The following is a 21374-nucleotide window of genomic DNA, read 5'->3' on the forward strand; positions in this document are numbered from 1 at the left end:
GCACCTGTGCGCTCAGTAACGGCGGCATTAAAGGGCAACAGCACCAAAGCAACGGGTATTATTAAAGATAGCGTCGTTGACTGCGACAAGTCAAACGGGCTCCAGACGATGCAGTTACATATAGCTAGTCGAGTGACACACAGCGAACATCGCAGCCGATAATCATGCGCCTTCAAAGGTGATCGCGTTGGCTTACAAACGCGAGGGAATGCATCAGTTCGATTGTCACGCAGATACGGTCCGTGGTATATACCGCTGCCAGTTGCAGAATTTCGTCCGCTATAGTCACTCATGTGCAGCAGCATGTCATCGCTCACCAAATATCAGAGCCGTCGTCAAATAAGCCCGATGACCTTTTTGCGAACCATAATCGCCGCTCTATTCTGTACATTCCAACGATTTCGTTTCTCGAAAAGTAAAAAAAAAAAAATTATGGGGTTTTACGTGCCAAAACCAGTTCTGATTATGAGGCACGCCGTAGTGGGGGACTCCGGAAATTTTGACCACCTGGGGTTCTTTAACGTGCACCTGTTTCTCGAAAAGTAGCAATGCTGGAAGCATCGAAGAAAGCAGACACGACAAAGCCCGGACAAAGCCTGCCCTGACGCGTTCGTATTAAGCATGCTCCCGTGGTCGGCGACCTTCAAGTGACCTTCAGCGAAAAGCCAGAGCCGTTATCCAAGCACTTAAACGATAACATCCGGGCATCGCTGCGAGAACTAAACCAGATCATTCGGGCAAACAGTCAAAAGTTAAGAAAGTCCGGTCTCTGGCCCCAACCCTTCGTACAGGACCGCATTACATACGCTAGTTACTGCCCAAACAAGTTACACAAATATTGCTTTCGAGTTCGTAGTAATGTTTCTTCACAAGTACGCTGAAGTTTTTATTTGTCATTTCCAATAGCGACGTTCAAAAGGCATTCTTCTTCTTTCTGGGGTTTTACGTGCCAAAACCAGTTCTGATAATGAGGCACGCCGTAGTGGAGGGCTCCGGAATAATTTTGACCACCTGGGGTTCTTTAACGTGCACTACAACGCAAGCACACGGGCGTTCTTGCATTTCGCCTCCATCAAAATGCGGCCGCCGCGGCCGGGATTCGATCCCGCGATCTCGTGCTCAGCAGAACAACGCCTTAGCTGACTGAGCCATCCCGGCGGGTGACGTTCAAAAGGCAGATACAGGGCACCATACACTTATTTGTCATCTTTTGGCGCCGGTTTCGCGTCGCCTCGAGAGATGGCCTACGCTGCGCGTGGCGCTTTTCTTCTAGCTGGACAGTGCGCTCCATCTCCCTGGCGTCTTTCACTGCCTGTCGGACGATTAGGGTGCCGTCTTCGGCCGGTTTTCTTCTGCTAGCTGGGCGGAGTCCATATGTACCAGTGCACAGTATGACGTGCTGCGGTGTAGTGTGGTGGGGTGTGCCGTTGCGAACATGCACTACACCCGTGTTAAGATTGTGGCTAGTAGCATCTCCAACCAATCTGCTTTGCCGATAGCCATTTCATGCTTATACATCTACTCTCGATTACGGGAGAGCCAGCATTTTTGTTCTTTCCAGAGGCCGTAGGACTTATTAGCCAGGACTAGCTAGTTTGCACGTTCTGTGCCTCTTGATGGCGCCAGTCAAACACGAGAGCACGAAGCGCTAATAGTGGCTGCAAAAATGGACGTCATGAAAGGGAAGCGCAGCGAAGTTTGGTATTCTGAAATGCTCGTTGTCCCGAATAATGGAAGAGAAAGAGGATGCGCGCTGCCTGGCACGGCAGCTTTTTGAAGGACCGCATGCGGGTGAGTACATCTCAATATGAAAAAGCGTCTGCGCAACGCCAAATTTCCTATCAGTTGTGCCCTCTTCGAAAGAGAAGGCAGCAGATGTTGCATCTAAAACAGACATTATTGGCTTACGCTCGAGTGATGATATTCGACGCAACGTCCAACAACGTCGGTTTGTTCACCGCAGTAAAACGAAAACAATCTGTTTTTCATCAAACGACTGTTCTTTAATTTTTATGCCATTCGCTTGAACGAAACTCCGGATAAACGGAACACTTTCTTCTGTCCCTTCGATTTCCGTTTAAGAAGATTCTAAAAATTAAATTATGGGGTTTTACGTGCCAAAACCACGATCTGATTATGAGGCACGCCGTAGTGGGGGACTCCGGAAATTTGGCCCACCTTGGGTTCTTTAACGTGCACCTAAATCTAAGTACACGGGTGTTTTCGCATTTCGCCCCATCGAAATGCGGCCGCCGTGGTCGGGATTCGATCCCGCGACCTCGTGCTCAGCAGCCGAACACCATAGCCACTGAGAAACCACGGCGGGTTAAGAAGATTATACTGTACATAGCTAGTACTCGGCTAAGGAGAGTCGGGCAGCAGAGGGGCTACGCCAATAGCAACGGGACCCCTCGGCATCGTCTGCTGGTAGTATGGCTAGTAATAAGTCACCGCAAACTGAGAACAAGTACGGCTGCATCTGCCCTGCACAGATTCCTTGCGTCTGCTGTGATGCACGAACTCGGCAAAGTTATACCGCGGCTATACTTGTCGACACGTGAGGGCAACAAAACAAGAACACGAAGGGCGCACAGTATGTGTCGCTCTTTGTCATTTTGTTCACTTTCTACCTCTAAAGGAGGAGGCGAGGAGCAAGGAAGAAATGTCTGAAAAAATACCACCTAGAGAGACTTCCCCGCCATTCAACTTTTGTTGCTTCTACCGTAACTTTACTGGAGCGAAGGCAGCGGCCAACGGTTCGCTCTTCGTGACAGACGCATTACTCAGACAGATGAGACACGAATTATACACGAAGCGCTGGAGTTGCCACCTGGCCAGTCATTTACCGACACAACCGGTTTTTCCCTCGTGGTGCAGGCTGCCCTGTTCAAATATTGACCAATATTGAAATAAACAAAGCGCCTCTGAACTGCTTGCTAAACGGCCCCTGACCAGGACACATGGCAAATTTTGGTTATACGCTGGAAGTTGTACGTGCCCTATTGGGAGCGTTTTACCGCAAGAATCTTTCAAATTGGTTCATTAATGGCCAAGATATAAATATTTCAGTGATGCGAACCCATGATTTCAGGAGGCGAGCGTCACAGCCAACAAGGACACTCTCTCCACATGACCCGTCTAGCCTCCGCAAGGGAAATTCCTTCCCTGCGTTCTCCCATACCGGAGCTGGAGGATCGCGTGACGCATACGTCACGGGCCCCGCCTTTCTTGCTGCGCGGCGCACTTCCGCGGACGGTCGCGCGCGCGAGCTGTCGCGTTTGTCTCGTTTCGCAACACCCGACTAGCGGCATAAGTCAGAGCTACACAAACACTGAGGCAGACTCAAGCGGATCACAGAGCATGATCGCACATCGAAACACGGTAGAAAATGACAGCTTCGCTCTCGGCGCGCGCAACTGCACGAGGTGGGAATAAGCATGCAGACGAAACGGAAGTACATCTCTCTTGCTAAGGTACGAAGTAAAACAGAGACACGCAGACATTCTGTTTGTAGCTTTTATTATTTCTCTAAACTTTAATTCGTCTATTGAAGCAACAGATCAAATAAATAACTACTGTTGCCTTGAATAATTCTCGAAGTCACGTGTCACTGCGAGACGTCACAGCACATATACATGTACGTATAGGCGCACTTGCGCGACTGACGTCGACTCTCCGGCTGGGAGCGCGGCGCCCGCGAGGAAAAGGCCAACCGACGTTTGGTATGAAACTTCAGCTCTTCTCTCCCGGCGCGCAGCGATGTAAAGGCCAAACTACACGTACGCGTGCCGGCACGCGAAAGCTCGCGCCCACGCGCCTCACGTATGCGCAGATGGTGCAGCACTGATCGTCCTGCACCATCTGCGCATGAGTGAGGCGCGTGGGCGCGAGCTCTCGCGCGCCGGCATGCGTACGTGTAGTTTGGCCTTTATACTTAGCAGACACGATCGTTAGCGCGCATTGAGTGCACTGCGCTTGTCAGCTCAAAATGGCGAGACCTGTAGTGAGGGGCCCTTTTAAGACGCATTCAATGAGGTGGGTTAATACAATGAGGCGCGCAAGATTGCCACGCGACTGGCCGCTCGAGGCACTTTGCGTGTATCCGCGGGCTTCTTTCACGCTCGGAAAAACACTTATGTAGCACGTATTGCGCAACAGAAAGCTGTATCGGGAGTTTTTCATGTTGCTCTACAATTTCCTCATTGACACTCTTCAACTAATTATAATATTTGAGAAGTTAATTCATTAAGACAAGTTACGCAATTAGGCGGAATACAAAAAAATAATCTGAGTATCTCCAAACGACGGAAAACAACACTATAAATTGGTTCTGTCCAGCTACGTGGTATCTGCATATTTTTAAATCTTGGTGCATGATAATTGGGACACCCTGTATACGCAATACACGCATGCACAGATGAGTTATAATGAAAGAAACAGAAAAAGAAATGTTTGGCTATTTGGTTCACGCCTCGAGGAATCGTATTGATTTCGCGCTCAAAGACACAGAAGGATCACTGCCGCAGCAAGTCCTTTTAAGAGTGGTAACTATGTAGCGATGCGTGGCGATGACTTTTTATAGGCCTGGACTGAAGCCACCTGTTCATAAACCGCTGCATGAAGGAGCATAAAGTTTTAAGCTCTCTCTCTCTCTCTCTAGCAGCAATGCCTCATCTGCACTTCCAGCTGTGCTCAGTGCACATCGCGAGAGAGCAGGGCATCGAGACTAATAGCTCGTTTCCCGTGCACATTCGGCTACTGCGATGCAACTGCCGCAAGAGAACGCTGCCGGATCTGATTCACTTTATTGGGATATAGCAATTATATGGACACTCTAGCGAGTTTTTGCCGTCGGCGTCGCCGTGAGGTTCCGCATATATTTAGGTATATATGTATGCTATATGCCACGCCATGCTACATGGCATGCGGCATATGCGGGTTACATTGCCACACCATTATATCACTAAAGTTGTTCATACTAGGTCTTACATCCCTGACAAAATTATTCCTCAGAATTCTGAGAATGGCAGCCCACAAGCAAATGCCATGAAACAAAACGCCAGCGCATGCCTTTTGTCTTAAATCTCCTCAGACTTAAATATTAAATGTGCAAAACAATAACACAGCTCAAACCTGAAAATGATGTAATATTATTGGCGCGGATGTGCACTACATCCAGGATCGGCCCAGGAAAGAAGTTTGAAAGCATGCCCGATACGGATAAGTCGCTAGGAAAGACGTTGGCTTTAATTAATAAAAATAAATTGATTTGTTCGGTGGCAGAATTCAATCAGAGGACCTCTAGCACGACCGCTCGTTTTTACTTACGTTTACTTTAATTCATACTGCGACTACAACTACGAGCCTTACACTTCGTGTAATATTCTAACACTTTGCTATCGCATTCATTGCTTCGCCCTTATGGCGAAACTGACATTTTTTATTGTATTTCTTTTTATACGGGCTGCTCATCGTATACGGCTTTACTACTAATGACGTCTGTAAATTTTTCTCCGCGTCATAACGTCGATACTACCGTGTCAGGCATCTGAACAAGGACTTTAATGTCAAATTAAATAAGGATAAGTGTTTCCAAACTTTCATTCGCACTTGCGGAGTGTATTATACGTCCGAGAAGCGTGCAGTAGCTGCTGTAACTTTGTAAATATGTTCCAGCAATGAAAAAAAAAAAAAATGCCTTGGAATAACTGGTCGAAACGTGATCGCCTTGTTTACTTTTTTCTTTTCTTTTTTCCCCCCGTTCGCGTTCTTTGGCGTTGTATGCAGCCTGGAATAACGGAACTTCGCATATTCCTGCGTCTGTAATTGGTTCACGATACGTGACGCGTCCGCTCTAAAGAGCAAGCAAGCTTGTGCAGCCTGTGTGTGTGCAGGCGTACAAAGGAAAGGGAAATCGGGAAAGATGCGGGCGCCATTCCAACATACGACTCCATGCGTGCATCTTGGGACGCACGCGAGAACACCGGGAACATCTGGCGCCGACAGTGGGCAAGCACGTTCAAAAAGGCTGACTAAGTGTGTGCGTGGCGATCATAATGCAAGAGCAACAAAAAGGGGAAAACAACTTAGATTTATTAACAGCGAAGCTGCTTAAGCTGGAGAGAGAGAGAGAGAGAAATACTTTATTTTCATGTTGGGTGGTGTGGTGAAAAGGCACTCAGTCCAGAGCCTCGCTTGCGGCATTCTTCAGTGCAGCACTCATTCATCTAGCACTCATTCAGTTCATTCTAAGACTGCCGTGGGTAAACCACGGAAATTAAAGACACCAGAAGAACAGCGTGAATACAATGCTCGAACATGTGTGGTGTTTGTTACAGCTTCGCTGGACATTCAGGTTCGCAGGGCGGGATGGCGGCCATCTTTTCTGTACAAAAGCTTTATTTTATATATCGAAGTACCTATAGATCGAGCTTTTTTGTGATTCCCTTGAGATTCGATATATCCGCAGGTTGGACTGTAGTAGCAATAGTCGTAGTTGTAATTCGTTGCCTATTAAAATACAGGGTTTGTCCGAAAAGTAATGTCAGTGATTGTATTGTGAAGCGACTACACGTTGCAGTGCGCTGGGACCGGTTGGGATTGGTGGAGGGGGATGTTAGCTGACGCACGCGCTGTCAGTCGTCTGCCACCATCTGGAGAGTAAGGACAGGCTTTTCCGAGAAAGTCGCTTTTATTTCCCGCGCAAGCCGAAATGCAGCGCTGTATGTTGGTATGTCAAGTTTATCGGTGGCAAAATTCCTTTTTAGAAGGTCGTGAAGAGGTCAGCGATGAAGCCCGCACTGGACGGCCATCAACGAGCATCACCAACGAAAATGTGATGCTTATGAGATTTCTTTGGAACTCAGACCGTCGTTTGAGTGTCCGTTTAGCTGCACAGAAAGTAAACATTCCAAAGAGTACCGTTTAGAAGATTTTGACGAATAATTTGCAGATGCGAAAAGTGTGCGCGAAAATTGTGCCCAAAGTGTTACCGGACGACCAAAACTAGCGCCAATTTGAAGCGTGCCAGGAAATTTGGGACTTGTATGAAGGTGACCCCCACTTTTCAGACGATGTCATCACAGGTGAAAAGTCTTCGGTGTTTGAATACGACCCCGAAACAAAAAGGCAAAGTACCGAGTGGCACAGCTTGGCGTCCCCTTGCCCCAAGAAGGCTAGAATGAGCGAGTCAAACAAAGGTCAAGACCCAGCTCATTGTGTTCTTTTATATCGGGGGCTCGTCCACCATGAATTTGGTGTTGACGGTTGTACCGTGTGGTACAAACTGTACCTGGAAATGCTCAAGAGACTCAAACGAAGGGTTCATCGCGGCCGGACTGACATCGGGGGCGATTAGAAACTTGAGCAGGAAAACGCGCCAGACCCCACCGCCTTCCCCGTGACCTGCTTCCTGGCTGATTCAAATGTGCCAACGGTTCTGCAGCCGCCCTACAGTCCGGGCGTGGCTCCCCTAGACTTCGTTTTGTTTCCGCGCTTGAAAACTCCATGACAGGGCATAGTTTCGGGACAGTTGATTTCATACAAGGAGAAGAAGCGAAAAAGCACGAACGCGGCCGGCAACGCGACAAGCTACACCGACTGACCCAGAAAGACGATAGTAAGCGAGACTTACCGGGCTTCTGAAACATGACGAAAATCGTGAAGAAATGTGCTGCAATGAGAAATAACGCGACGAGTAAGGGCACTGGCCTTCTCGGGAGCATCGTGCGGCCTGCCGATGACTGTTTGTTGTTACAGTTTTCCACACACGAGAGAGACGTCGAGGGGCGGCAGCGCTCGCAGCAGCGCAGGCACGTGTTCGAAGAGGCGCTCCTGACAGTCAAGCACAGACATTTATAACACAACACTGCATCAAGAGCCTCAGGAGCTCACGTCCACTCTCCTTCTCGCTCATACAGCTACAGCCAATCAGCGACAGCCGAAATGGACAGGCCACGTTTAAAGACCAAGGGTGCTCAGCTGCGAAATGTCAGAAGCATTCGCGTCGTGTCGTCAAAGGAAGAACACGTTCGTATGAATCGCGGTGTAGTATGCAAACCCTTACGTTTGGCTTCCGTAGAGGCTCATTAAATGCCACCTCGTGGCTATTACACATCGTTCTGACTCGAAGTTTATACGATTTTAATACGTTTAAAGTTCTTACTGAATAGAAACCTCGTTTCAGATACCACCTGTTTTCTCGCATATATCCGTCTCTACGACAAATTGAGCTCGTTTCGGAACCCGCCGTGGTAGCTTAGTGGCTATGGTGTTGGGCTGCTAAGAACGAGGTCCCGGGATCAAACCCCGGCCACGGCGGCCGCATTTCGATGGGGGCGAAATGTGCAAACACCCGTGTACTTAGATTTAGGTGCACGTTAAAGAAACCCAGGGTCCAAATTGGAGTCCCATTGCACGCCCCCACTACAGCGTGCATCATAATCAGATCGTGATTTTGGCACGTAAAACCCCATAATGTAATTTTTAGAGTGCAGCTCTTAGGCGCCCGTTCCTGCGTTGAGCGTCGGCGTTGTCCCTGGGCGTAACCGAACGAACGAGCACAGCGAAGAATAAAATAGCCAACGCGGAGCGCAGCGGGCGATGAAAGACGGCGATAGCGAAGAGAGCGCGAAGAGGAAAGCAGAGGAGGAGGGTGCAGCGGAACCACGAGGCGGAAAGCGGAGGAGGAGGGTATGTCGAAAGCGTGAGAAGCGTAGTGCTGCGCAAGACGGGCAACGACCGCTACGAGATGGCGCCAGAGTAGCGCGTCATCGTCGGTTCACCGATGGCATGCGGAGAGTGCGTCCAGCGATACCATATGTGGAAAAAAAAAAGCGCTGCATGAGCGGAAGTCTGTCTGCGGCGGCTGCTGCGAATCGCACCCACGCGTCACCCACGCGCTGCCTCTCGCGATATCCCGATTAGAGAGGCGGTCGCGCCACATTTCGCTCCGTTTGCAACGTGCCGCACGAGACAGATTGTCCGCGCCAGCCAATATATCGCGAAATGAAAACATGTATAGAGCTGCGCTGAAATTTTACATAAGGGAGTATCGTAATCATCGGTGAATTTTTTGTCTTATAACAAATCGGGTTTCCGTTGTTGGAGCACATCACACTGCAGGTCACCTGGTTGCCATCGGCAGCTACGTAACACGCTTCCTCGAGGGGCGATGACTGAAGGCGTAAATAATAACTAAAGCACGGCTAAGTTAGCAGATTGCGCTCTCGCTTTGACGCCATGCGACTCTGTTAAGGAAGGGCGCGCGTTATTTTCACACGCCGCCGCTGGCAGAAGAATGTAATGAATATTTAAATACGTGCTGAGAAATATATAAAAGTGTCACTATGTTCACGGCGCTCCATGCTTTCCAGATATACCTGAACTTGCATAGCTTTGGGTGGTTAACAATCACATTCAGTATACACAACCCGCGCTTAGACAGGTTACAACTACAAGTGCCAAAACTGGATTTGGGAGTCAGCGTTGTTGCCGTCTCTTTCGCGGTGTCCAACTGCCTTGTGCATTTCGGAGCGACAACAATCAAAGAAAACATTGTCAAAGGAAATGTACGACGTTTTGTAGGTTCTGCACGTTGTCTTTGGTTAATTGCATTTCTTTTTCTGTACATGTATCCGATATATTGCTTTCGTTCCGAAACGAACGAACGATTTAAATGTCAGCGCTGTTATGGTAGCCCTAGACTGTATATATATGCGTGCTGTATATATTTGTAATCAATCCCTACCAACTCGCCCAAACCTGCACATCACCCTCGCTACAACCCCAACCCCCCCCCCCCCCCCCCCTAAAAAGAAAATCACTCCCGCTTCCACCCCAACCCTGCTCGCAACAAGCGTCTAGCAGACTCAGTTACCAAAAGCAGCGCATGCAGGGACGCTCGACCTTCTGCAGCCAGAGCGGCGCGTGTGGCCGTGGCGTTGCCAGATGGCAAGGCGCTCACCAAGATGGACGACCGCTCCTAGGCGACGCGGACCGAGGATTCTCTGCTGTCTCTTGGTGCGAGCTTTTACTTCGCTGCGCGCTATTGCGCTTGCTTCTATGCCGCGCCACTGCCCGAAAGCGGTACAGTAAACTCGACCAGCATGCAGCAGCCGCGTGTTTTTTTGGTACCGCTGAGCTGCACACACACACACACACACACACACACACACACACACACACACACACACACACACACACACACACACACACACACACACACACACACACACTCTTCTCCCCGTTTCGTAGCGCTTCACTTACAAGAGGGTGCACAGCGACTGTCCCTCGCTTTTCGAGCATGATGCCCACCAAACAACGTCGTGCTTTCGAAAAGAATTACAATCATGAATGCACGTTGTATGTACACTTTCACGTACCTTACATAAGCTTAAAACCTAGATAAGCAAATATAGCGTTTGAAATGTATAACAAAGGTATCTGCTACACAGTGAGCCTTCGCTACTATACGAAACTGAAGTGATAATGGGTATACAGAGGTGAATCAGGTGAATTGAGAGTGAATTGATCGTGAATTAAAGGCGTTTAGTTGGGTGATAGGAGTCAAACGAAAGCTAATGATGAGATAGAGTGAGCTAAGATAATGAGGAGTAAATGAGAGTGAATTAAGAGTGAATGAGGTGAATCAAGCGGTGAAAGGGTGAATCAAGAGTGATGAAAATTTGAAATTTGGAGTAATAGAGCAAACCAAGTGTGATGGAAGTAAAACCGAGATGATATCGTGAATGAAGGTGAACCAAGCAGTGAATAAAGAGTGAATCAAGGGGTTATGCAGTAGGGGAGTGACTTGAAAAAAATATATGAGATTTGGGGGCCAAGTGAGAGTAACTCAGCAAAAAAAAATGTGGTCCGCATGTCATTGAGTTAGCCTTCAAGTCGTCTTAGTTGTAGCATAGGGGACCCCTAGTAATTTTACAAACTATTTTTAACTGACAAACAAAGTGCGACGGCGCATCAAAAGAAAAGCAAACGAGCCTCTCCGGAAATCTGTTCCCCATGACAAATGGCGCTCTTATCTCCACCGCGAAGATCAGAATTTTTCTTTAACATAGAAAATTATTTGATTTGAAATCAAGTGCGCCTACATGTTCGCGAGCACCAGCCTGTTTGTCTGCTTTCACCCTTACTGCGTCTAGGCTGGCCTTTTTCTTCTTGATTAATTTTGCTCTTTCTCTCCTCAAATTGAGAGAAATCCTTGACCTCACTAACCTATGGTCACTGCACTTTACCCTACCTAACACTTCTACATCCTGCACTATGCTGGGATCAGCAGAAAGTATGAAATCTATTTCATTCCTTGTTTCTCCATTATGGCTTTTCCAGGTCCACTTCCTGTTGCTAAGCTTCCTGAAGAAGGTATTCATTATTCGGAGCCTATTCCTTTCCGCGAATTCTACAGCATCTCTCCTCTAGCGTTCCTAAAATCGATGCCGTAGTTGCCAATTGCTAACCAGCCTGCTTTTTCCCCAAATTTTGCATTGAAGTCGCCCATGACTCCAGTATACTGAGTTTGCACCTTTCTCATTGCTAATTCAACATCTTCATAAAGCTGATCCATTTCTTCATCATCGTGACTGGAGTTCGGGGCGTAGGCTTGTACTACCTTCATTCGCTACCTCCTATTCAGCTTTATTACGACGACCGCTACCATCTCATTAATGCTGTAGAATTCATCAATGTTGCCCGCTATGTCCTTATGGATTAGAAATCCTACCCCGAATTCTCTCTTATCTGGAATACCTCTGTAGCAGAGGACGTGGCCGTTAGTCAGCACTGTATAAGCCTCACCAGTTCTTCTAACCTCACTAAGGCCAATAATATCCCAGGCAATGCCTGATAATTCCTCAAATAGCCCTGCTAAGCTATAGCCTCACTCGAGAGCGTGCGCGTGTTGAACGTTGCCAGGTTCAGTTTCCAGTGGCCGCCTCTCCGGACCCAGAGATTCTTAGCACCCTCTGCCGCGTCGCAGGTCTAACCGCCGCCTTGGTCAGGTGCTCCGCAGCCGCTGGGGACTGAGGGCCATGGGTTAATTGTAGGAGTCAGGAGGGAGGTAGTGGCCGAATACTGCACCAGGGAGGCCAATTCCTGTTCTGGTGAAGCAGTGACTTTGTTGAAGCTTAGTGGGCCTTCCTAATTTGGTTGCACCTGGACTAGTATAGCCCCATTAGCTCTCGGCAAGATTTTTTTTTCCGGTGTCAGGCGCCACTCCATGCCTGAAAATGGGACAGTTTATAATACTGTGTAATTTCTTGATAAGTGACAAAGGGAGTGACTGGGTATAAACGGGGCTGCCGGTTAACGTAAGATACGAACGAAAGACATTGTGGTGATATGGAGTGGACGTGAGCTGGGGCCAGTAAGTGTGAGCGCACGTGAGCGAGCACAGAGCCTGCGAAAATATTGGAGCGTGAGATACCGCGTATTCTGCACGCCTATAATAAACAAGTTAGTTTCACTGGAGGGTCACGTTGGCGGAGTGGAAGCGCTTGCTGACTGCTACTCCAATTCACTACTGAATAAACACAAAATCTAATTCATAAGTCGACGATGCACATGCCACATTTTAAGAATGCGAGCGCTAAGGCGGTTTCAGGTTCATAGACATTTCCGCGGTGGAGTGCGGATGCTCAAACATGTGCATGACGTTAAGCAGGCCGCTATTTACAATGCTGCAAACGTAAAAGCGAAGCGTTTTTCATAGTTTAATGACCTTATTCTTTCTGACGTGAATCTAGAAGTGCGTCATTTTTTACCTTGAAGTGATTTGCAAACGCGTCTTCCTCGCTGCAGTGCGGTATGCACAGAATTGCCGTACGAAGACACACGCTTTGTTTTTGTTTTTTTACAGAGCAGCTGTAAATGCGTCTAGAAGCGCCCAAAAACGATACATGCCTGTTTTCAGATTTTTCTGAAATAACTAGATTACTCACGAAGTGTATTGTACTTTGAGAAAAAGTAGCGCATGACAGGGTCAATACGTAGATTAAAGTGGAAGTTTGTGTATTAATTCGGGTTGAAATGAGAATTGTTACACCCTTGTTTTCGGCCAGTTTAGAGGCGTTATACAGAACACTTACTCAGTTTCCCTGTTTCCCTGAAAGAACAAAAAAAAAAAAAAGTTGCAGATCCCACGCGCTGTGGGAGTCGCGGTTATGCGAAACATTTTGCAGGCAGCTGGCTATATGCAGCGTTGTCTGAGCTACCAGGTTGACCAATGTGTTAGTTTAATACCCCTGTCACACGGGCCCTCGAAAGTCTTGAGCAAAAGACTTCTCCCGAAAGAGTTTCGCCCGCAGACACACGACAGGGAGCGATCTCTTTTTCAGAAGCGGTCTTTTCTGTAAGAGGAGTTCGCCGATCTCCTTTACGGCCGAAAAGGAGTAGCCTCGAAACCAGTGGGTACGAGCAATTATCATATACTAAACAAAATAATCGAATGCGTAATTTTCTGTCGCCTAGGCTCATCATAAAAAACAATTTTATGTCTCGCAGAAGGTGTAGTAAACCCAGTAATGCTCATTTTCTTCTGTACTCTCGTAAGCAGGTCGAACGGGCTGGGAATGTCACGTGATGACGCTCTTTAAACTACTATAATAAATCTTTATATTAACGTTTCTTATGTTAAATTTAATTGAAAAACGTGTAAACAATAAGTTTTCGCTTTATGTTTTGAGATAAATAAGTTTTTTGGGCCGATATTGTTTCGAACGCTAGCGCCACGCTTTTGGTAGTGTGTCCAGAAGGAAACACTAAAAGGAGATCGTCGGCGCCATGTGTCTGCTGCACAACACCTCTTCATTCAAAAGTCTTTCAGCTTGGTAAAAGACCGCTTGTGTAAAAGAGTTTTTGCGTGCTCGTGTGACAGAGGTATAAATCTAGTGCGTGTTTGAACTATATACTTCAAACGTGTGCGTGCCTGGCACGACAGCAGCAAGACGACGATAACGACGATTTCTACGAAGAATAGTATCCTGGACAAGGCAGTCACTGCTGGTCTCACCTCACCATAGGAATGCTAACAATATTACAGTGTAATTGCCCTTCCATTTATACCGCTGCTACTGACTACTACTGACTGACATCCACCACTCCCCTGGCATTATTGTATTGCAAAGAAAGTTGGCTATCAGCAGAATGTACATTTGGCCAAAAAATTTGCGTACATTTCGTTTACACCGTCCCTCCCGCGGTGGCGGCTTAGCTATATTGATTTCTTCAAAAACTGCGCACCGGGCTAGAATGGCTTACCAGCTTATGACTTCCCAAAGTGAAATGCTAACCACTGACATTTCGATTGCAGGCCGGATCCCACTGTTATTGGTTAATGCTTATTTCCCCGCAGGATTTCTGTTATTATGGTTATATTATTATGATTATTTCCACGCTGGTAGAAAAGAACTCATTCTCACCGGGCACTTTGACTTTCATCATACTTCGTAATATAAAGGTTATAAATATGGACAAGGTGCCCCAGAAAGGCCGGCCAACGTTTAGACTGAAGGACCTATCTTCGTCAAAGGCCTTCAATATAAAACCGGACGTAAACCGTTTCGCCTACTTCCGGTCGGAGCAGAGCAACGTGATCTACATATGTTTGGCTAAGGATAACAAGGTACGCAAGGAGATCGACTTTGCCCACGTAACTATGACGGGTGAAAAGTTATAAGCGTTTAGTTAATAGCGTCTTTCGCCTTTGACTAAGATAGGCCCTTCCATCGAAACGCCGGCCAGCCCCTCTGAGGAACCCCATCCCTGTTTATAACCTTTATACTCCCTCTGTCAGCCCCCTTTTGTGATCATACTTTCGTAGTGTTTTAAGACCGATTCGAGTTGTAAACTTTTGTGAGATTGGGCTGTTACCAATAATTTACCACGCATTCACGCAAGAACACCCACATAACTTTCCGCGATAGGCCTCACGTTTGCTAGCCCTAATTTGTCTATTTCCACATGGTCTGTTATAAACTCGGACACAAGCAGTGACGATCTTCCTATATTTTTTTGAGCTTGTATGCCAGTTGACTCAAATTACTATGCATTCGAATACTTTTGTTAACTTCAGCACGATTAAAAAGGTCTTGCGGACGGCTTTATCTAATCAGCTATGGGATAATGAAAAAGCAAAGGCCATAATTTTTTTTTTAAGATTCCGTAAAGAACTCTGAATTCACTGGGCACACCACTAGAAATTGGTCTTCTAACTCTTGGTGGAACACGGAGTGCTCACGTGATTTCAGGATAAGGAATCAACGTTAAACAAAATACCTCATAACCACTGTCCTAGCAATTGCAGAGAATAGAAGTTCACGGCAGCAACATTTAAAAGAACAGTTGAAAAAGCGAAAGACAGCTTTGATTGCAAGCACTTCGACTTTCTTTCAAAGTAAAAAAAAAAAAAAAACAGGAAAGCACTCTTAGATTTTTGAGAAATAAGAAGGTCATTCAGGCAAAAATAACGCCGACTCTGTGGAATTCCAACACCCTGCGAGTTGGCCAAATTCCTGGAAGATATTTCTACAGGTCTAGAAAGTCGCACTAAGTCTATTTTTCCCTATCACGCTACGCCAGCTACTCACGATGAAGAAAGCGCTTTCATCATGGTCCCGATGACATTACTACGCCAATAATAAAAACTTTATTTCGGATATCGCCTCACGCATTGCTTACAATGGTAAACCATTCCATTAAAAATTCTTCGATTCCTCTGGAATGGCGACTTGCAAAAGTAATCGCATTATTAAAAAGCAAGGTGCTGGTTACGTCTTAGATAACATAAGGTCCAATATCTCTTACACTTAACCTAGTAAAACTGATCGAAAGAATATTAAACGACCGCATAGATATTTTGTAGCGTGGGTTTATTAATTCTTAAAGAGCAGAGAATTTTGCTACGCTCAGTGCGGATTGTCTCATAAACAGTCATGAGGTCTACCCCAAGGATCAGGAATATCGCCATTGCTGTTTAACTCTTTCCTTACCACGCCCATTGGGCATGGTTAGCCCTCTATCGATGGTCTGAAACGCCGCTCTCGAGACCTTCCGCCTCGCTCACGGACATACTGCACTATGGGACGTGAAGGAGGAGAACTATATTTTAGTTTTCTAAGCAGTTCGCTTTTTTCCCGCGAGGCGGTGATTTTTAAACGCGCTCCGAAGTTTCGCGATGGTCAAAGCAGAACGCAAGAATGTCCGGCTCCGGAAACGGTACGCGCGCTTCGGGAGATCGCAGATATCGCGATTCCGCTGCCTCTGCGGCTGATCTTATCGATACATCGAATAGCAGCGGGTCAGAGTACGCCGACTTTTCGTCGGACTTCTGAGTCTGAAAAGAACGACAACGAAAACCAGCCCGGAACATCGGCAACCGCTGCCCGGCACGCCCAACTGTAGTGCTTGCAGTTAGATGTTTGTAGCGGAATACCTGTTCAATCAAAATCTTTATTTTTTCGGAGATAGTGCCTAATAGACGGCGATACATTTTGTATATCTCATAATTTTCGTAAAATTTTTCTTGGTATATACAAGCGTGTCTTTACAAACGTTTTTCAATTTGATCGCACAATCTTGATTAGAACACTTTATATATATTTTTTATGACATGCATCTCGTTAATAAAACTTTTATGCGTGAAACGTGCATTCAGTTTGCTTTCTGTCTATGTATTACATTAAATATTGAGTGCAGTAGCTCCTTAAGAAAAAAACATCTGCCGTAACATACAAAAACACTTATTTTCCCCATGGTAGGGAAAGAGTTAATGTTGTATTAAGTACTGTCCCTTTGCGACAAAGTGTGCATGTGTACATAAACGCCAATGGCATCGCATTTTATTGCGATAGCAATTATATGGACACGCCTACATAACCGCAGATAAACCGCAGCTTTATAATGTTACTTCCGCTGGATGCTACCGGCCGACGTCTGACGAGTACACATTGTAATTTGTGACTGCACCACAGATTACCTATCTCGCCGTTCGCATGCGAAGTCGCGACTCCGCCGGTCTCTCTCTGTGTGTCTGTGCGTGTCTATGTGTGTCTGTGCTTGTCTGTGCGTGTCTATGTGTGTCTGTGCTTGTCTGTGCGTGTCTATGTGTGTCTTTGCGCGTGTGTGCGCGTCTATGTGTGCGCGTGTGTGTGTGTCTGTGTGTGCGCGTGTGTGTGTGTCTGTGTGTGTGCGCGCGTGTGTGTGTGTGTGTGTGTGTGTGCGTGTGCGTGTGCGTGCGTGTGCGTGCGCGTGCGTGTGCGTGCGTTTGTGCGTGCGTGTGTGTGTGCGTGTGTGTGCGTGTGTGTGTGTGTGCGTGCGTGCGTCTGTGCGTGTGTGTGTGCGTGGCACCACGGTGTAAGGGTGTAAGATATACCGTGGTGTGCGCGTGTGCGTGTGTGTGGCACCACGGTGTAAGATATACCGTGGTGTAAGGTAACCGATACACAAAGTCAACGTGTCACGGCAGCACGGAAAACAAAGAATATCGCACAGCACGGTGCTCGTGATCGTACACATGTCTGCGAAGGGATTCGGCAAACAAATTTGTTTTGACCCATGTGAAAACCAAAATCGCAGGCCGTGCACGCAGCTAGCCGGCTGCACTGTAAAAACCGGGGTCTGCTCGCGTGTGCAGACTGCACGTCGCCTATGCGCATGCGCTGGCGTCTGGGAAAGTCAGCAGCTGCCTCTATCCTCAACGCCATCCTTCCGCTCCAACGTCGCTGCACGTGCGCGAAATCGAAGCAACGTCTCGCAGATTGGGGGCAGGACGGCGCTCGGACGTCTCGCGACGTTTCGGCAGTTTCGGGGCCAACGCTGGAGTGCCTCGATTTCGAGTAGCTAACGGCCACGCCACGGTTCACCCGGAAACCAGCTGAGGGAAGAAAAACAAGCGAAAGTGTTAACTAAACGATTCCTAACCTTACACGAGGGAGAGAAAAAAGAAAGAAGCGAAACGGACAACGCGAGTTCGGAATACGTTACACCTGCACGAGACAAGGCACACCGTCTATAAAGTGGGACAATCGAAGTCCGTTGCCTTCGGGCATACAGGGTGGCCCATTTTCAAGTTTTATGGAATTTTTAAAAATAGCCTGTTGCAGGTAACGTAATTGTAGTCCTTGAGCTGGATTATTCGGAGAGACGGACATTAGTTGCACGAGAAAGCAAAACGCATGTTCAACTAATTAACAATAAAACACTATTTTTTGAATTACTTTTCGGCATATGCTGCAATTTATTAATTGTACTCGGTGAGTTTGCAAGACGTATCCACCTGAAATGAATGTCCAGAGTAACGCAAGTTTGGAAATAGGCGCCATCAAATTTGCCCTAAAAATGCACTGCTGTTCCACTTACATCTTTAACAAAACGCTGCCTTTTTGCATTCAAGCACAAAACTAACTGTGTATTCCATGTATGTACTCCCTCCCCATCACTTTCATGCTGGCTGAAGCGCCATTTCACTTGCCACTATCAGACAATTGCGCTAGAGCTCCCTCGTACGTAAATAACTCGTATCGTCCGATCCGTGAGATGACGCGTCTGAAAGATGGCTTGCTTGGACTATTGGCAGGAGCTGATCCATAGGTGTTTTTATTGCGATAGCAATTATATGGACACTTCAACCGGATTTCTGCCGTCGCCGTGAGGTTCCGTATAAAGCCCAAGGACGATAAAATCGTCGCCGCGCGCCGTATGCGCGAGTGAAAGCGCGCGGGGGACGCGCGCTATCACGGAGAGCGAACGCACGGCGGAAAGCAAACGCGACCGTCGCGCGAAAGGCCGTGGGGGTATGAGAGGGAGGGAGGGAGGCGGGGCGACGCTATGATGCGGCACCAAATGCTTATCTTGCAACAGGACGTAAGGGGAACTGGTCACTCAATCCCCCACGCGAAAGCAAGAAAGCGGGAAGGCAGCGCGGGAGGGAGGGAGGGGGGGAGGGGCGGCAGCTTCTACTCTGCCAACAACCCCGCTTGTACTTTGCCCTGCTGTGGCGGTCGCCCACACTGACTCTTAAAAGCGATCTCTACACGGCTGTGACCTTTGTATGCGCCGTGCATTCGCCGCTGAGTTTCCGTTGAAGCGATAGACCGCACGAACCTTCGCCCGCTGCGGCGGCTGCGCTTGCTGCCAGCGTTTTGACAGGTCGCCTGTCTGCGGTCATTCAGTGTGATCTATTCATGCTTGCTTGTGCGCGCTGACACCACGCTTGTTAATTCAGTTAGTAAACGAATGCGTCCAAGTTTATGCAGCCAGTAAAACTACTATCCCTACTCCCAATAGCTCTCCACTAATTTGCTATCACAATTGATGCTTCGCTTTTAGGGCGAAGCTGCGACATTTTTTATTGCGATGGCAATTATACAGACACTCCAACCGGATTGTTTGCCGTCGCCGTCGCTGTGAGGTTCCGCATAAAGTCCAAGGATGATAAAATCGTCTCCGCGTGCCGTATGTTGTATGTGCGAGGGAGGCACATACAACGCGCGAGGGACGCGCGCTTTCACGGAGAGCGAACGCACGGCGGAAAGCAAACGCACGGCGGAGAGCAAAGGCACGGCGGAGAGCAAAGGCACGGCGGAGAGCAAAGGCACGGCGGAGAGCAAAGGCACGGCGGAGAGCAAAGGCACGGCGGAGAGCAACGGTACGGCAGAGAGCAAAGGCACGGCGGAGAGCAAAGGCACGGCGGAGAGCAAAGGCACGGCGGAGAGCAAACGCGACGTATCCGTCGCGCGAATAAAGGCCGTAGGGGGATGGATAGGAGGGAGGGGAGGCAACGTTTAGCTGCGGCACCAAAGGCGTGTCTTGCGACCGGGCGCAAGGGGAACTGGCGACTAAATCCCCCACGCGAAAGCAGGAAAGCAGCGCGGGATGCAGGGGGTGTGGCTTCACTCTGCCGCAACTGCGCACTTGTACTCTGCGCCGCTGCGGGCTGTCGCGCGCACCGTATCTTGAAAGCGATTTCCATACAGCTCTGACTTTTGCATGCGCTGTGCTTTCGCCGCTCAGTTTCCGTTGAAGCGATAGACCGCACGAACCTTCGCTCTCTGCTGCTGCCGCGCTTCCTCACGCCAGCGTTATGACAGTGGTCGTCTGCGGTCATCGAGTGTGATCTATTCATGTTTGCTTGTGCGCACTGACACCATGCTTGTTATTTCAGTTAGTGAGCGAATGTGTCCAAGTTTATGCAGCCGATAAAACTACTATCCTTAGTCCGTATAGCTCTACTAATTTGCTGTCGCAATTGATGCTTCGCCTTTCGGGCGAAACTGCGACTTTTTTTGTTTGACAGGGCGTCAGCGAGCAAGTGCATGCGTGCGTGTGTGCGCGCATGTGGAGGGGTGAGGGGCAGGGATGATGATGATACCTTTAACCATTGTTGAACGTTCCAAGGGGAAGATTGCTGTCTATTTTTATTTTTGGTTTATAAACAGCTCGCAAGTACGAGACAACAAGATCCATAATTGTCCGTCTCCAATACAGCCATATGCATACATATTAGTAACAATTTTTGAATGGATACTTAATGCGTGCAAGGTAAGAATTGTCATCCACTCGGCGTTAGCATGAAGCTACGAAGGAAATCAACACGGTTTCCTCAGAAAGGAAACTTCGCAGTTGAAGAAAAATTCGTCCTGGTCCGAGGGATTCGAACCCGTGACCAACGCCGCCCCGCGCACGTTGCGCGGCGGCGCTTCCAGCAGATGCCGTCGTGGTCGGTGAGAAGACTCAGTAGAGTGTTTTAGTTGAATGTCTGTACGGTCCGCTCCGCTCCGAGCTGCCTCGCTAAGCCACAGCGCAGCGGCGGGCGATTTTCACGTTTTAGTTGTGCGTTTAGCGGAGCGGAGCGGACCTTTCGTAGTTGCAGCACCCTCTGGCCGAATTCGGCGTAGTGAAACAAAATAAAAACCCCTTTGGTCACTTCTACAAAGACGAATATATATATATATATATATATATATATATATATATATAGGGTGTTTCAGCGAACACTTTCAAAATTTATTTAAGGTTGCCTGTGGTAGATAGCCCAATTCTAGTTAATGAGCTAGTCTACTCGAAGAGGCGGACATTACTTGCACAAGAAATTTAAAAGCATAATCTAATCATTAAGAATGATTCACTAATTAAGTGTTTAACTAATTACCTGATCGCCCACATTGCAATTTACAAACTGTAGCCGTGGAGTTCGCAAGGCTACAATTCAAGACTCTGCTCCAGTTAATTTTGTGCTTGATTGCATAAATCGACGTTTTGTTAAGATACTAACTGTACGCCAATGCATTTCTCCGCAAAGTTCGATAATTAATATCTCGAAACTGGTGTCATCCCGAGAATTCGTTCCAAGTGGATCCGCCTTG

General features: G+C 47.8%; 1 protein-coding gene across 3 annotated transcripts in view; it reads right to left on the reverse strand.

The window, feature by feature from the left end:
- Nucleotides 1-21374, reverse strand: part of LOC119449595 (alpha-1,3-mannosyl-glycoprotein 4-beta-N-acetylglucosaminyltransferase B-like) — a 173983-nt gene that overhangs the window by 135967 nt on the left and 16642 nt on the right. Inside the window, exon 2 of one of the 3 annotated variants that reach the window (XM_037712807.2) lies at nucleotides 7634-7710. The exons of the other annotated variants lie outside the window; for them this stretch is intronic. Within the exon in view, the coding sequence (XP_037568735.1) occupies nucleotides 7634-7710 (77 nt within the window). The remainder of the gene's footprint in view (nucleotides 1-7633; nucleotides 7711-21374) is intronic. 3 annotated transcript variants of the gene reach the window in all.

This window comes from Dermacentor silvarum, chromosome 4 (genome assembly GCF_013339745.2).
Source record: "Dermacentor silvarum isolate Dsil-2018 chromosome 4, BIME_Dsil_1.4, whole genome shotgun sequence".
Classification (NCBI taxonomy): Eukaryota; Metazoa; Arthropoda; class Arachnida; order Ixodida; family Ixodidae; genus Dermacentor; species Dermacentor silvarum.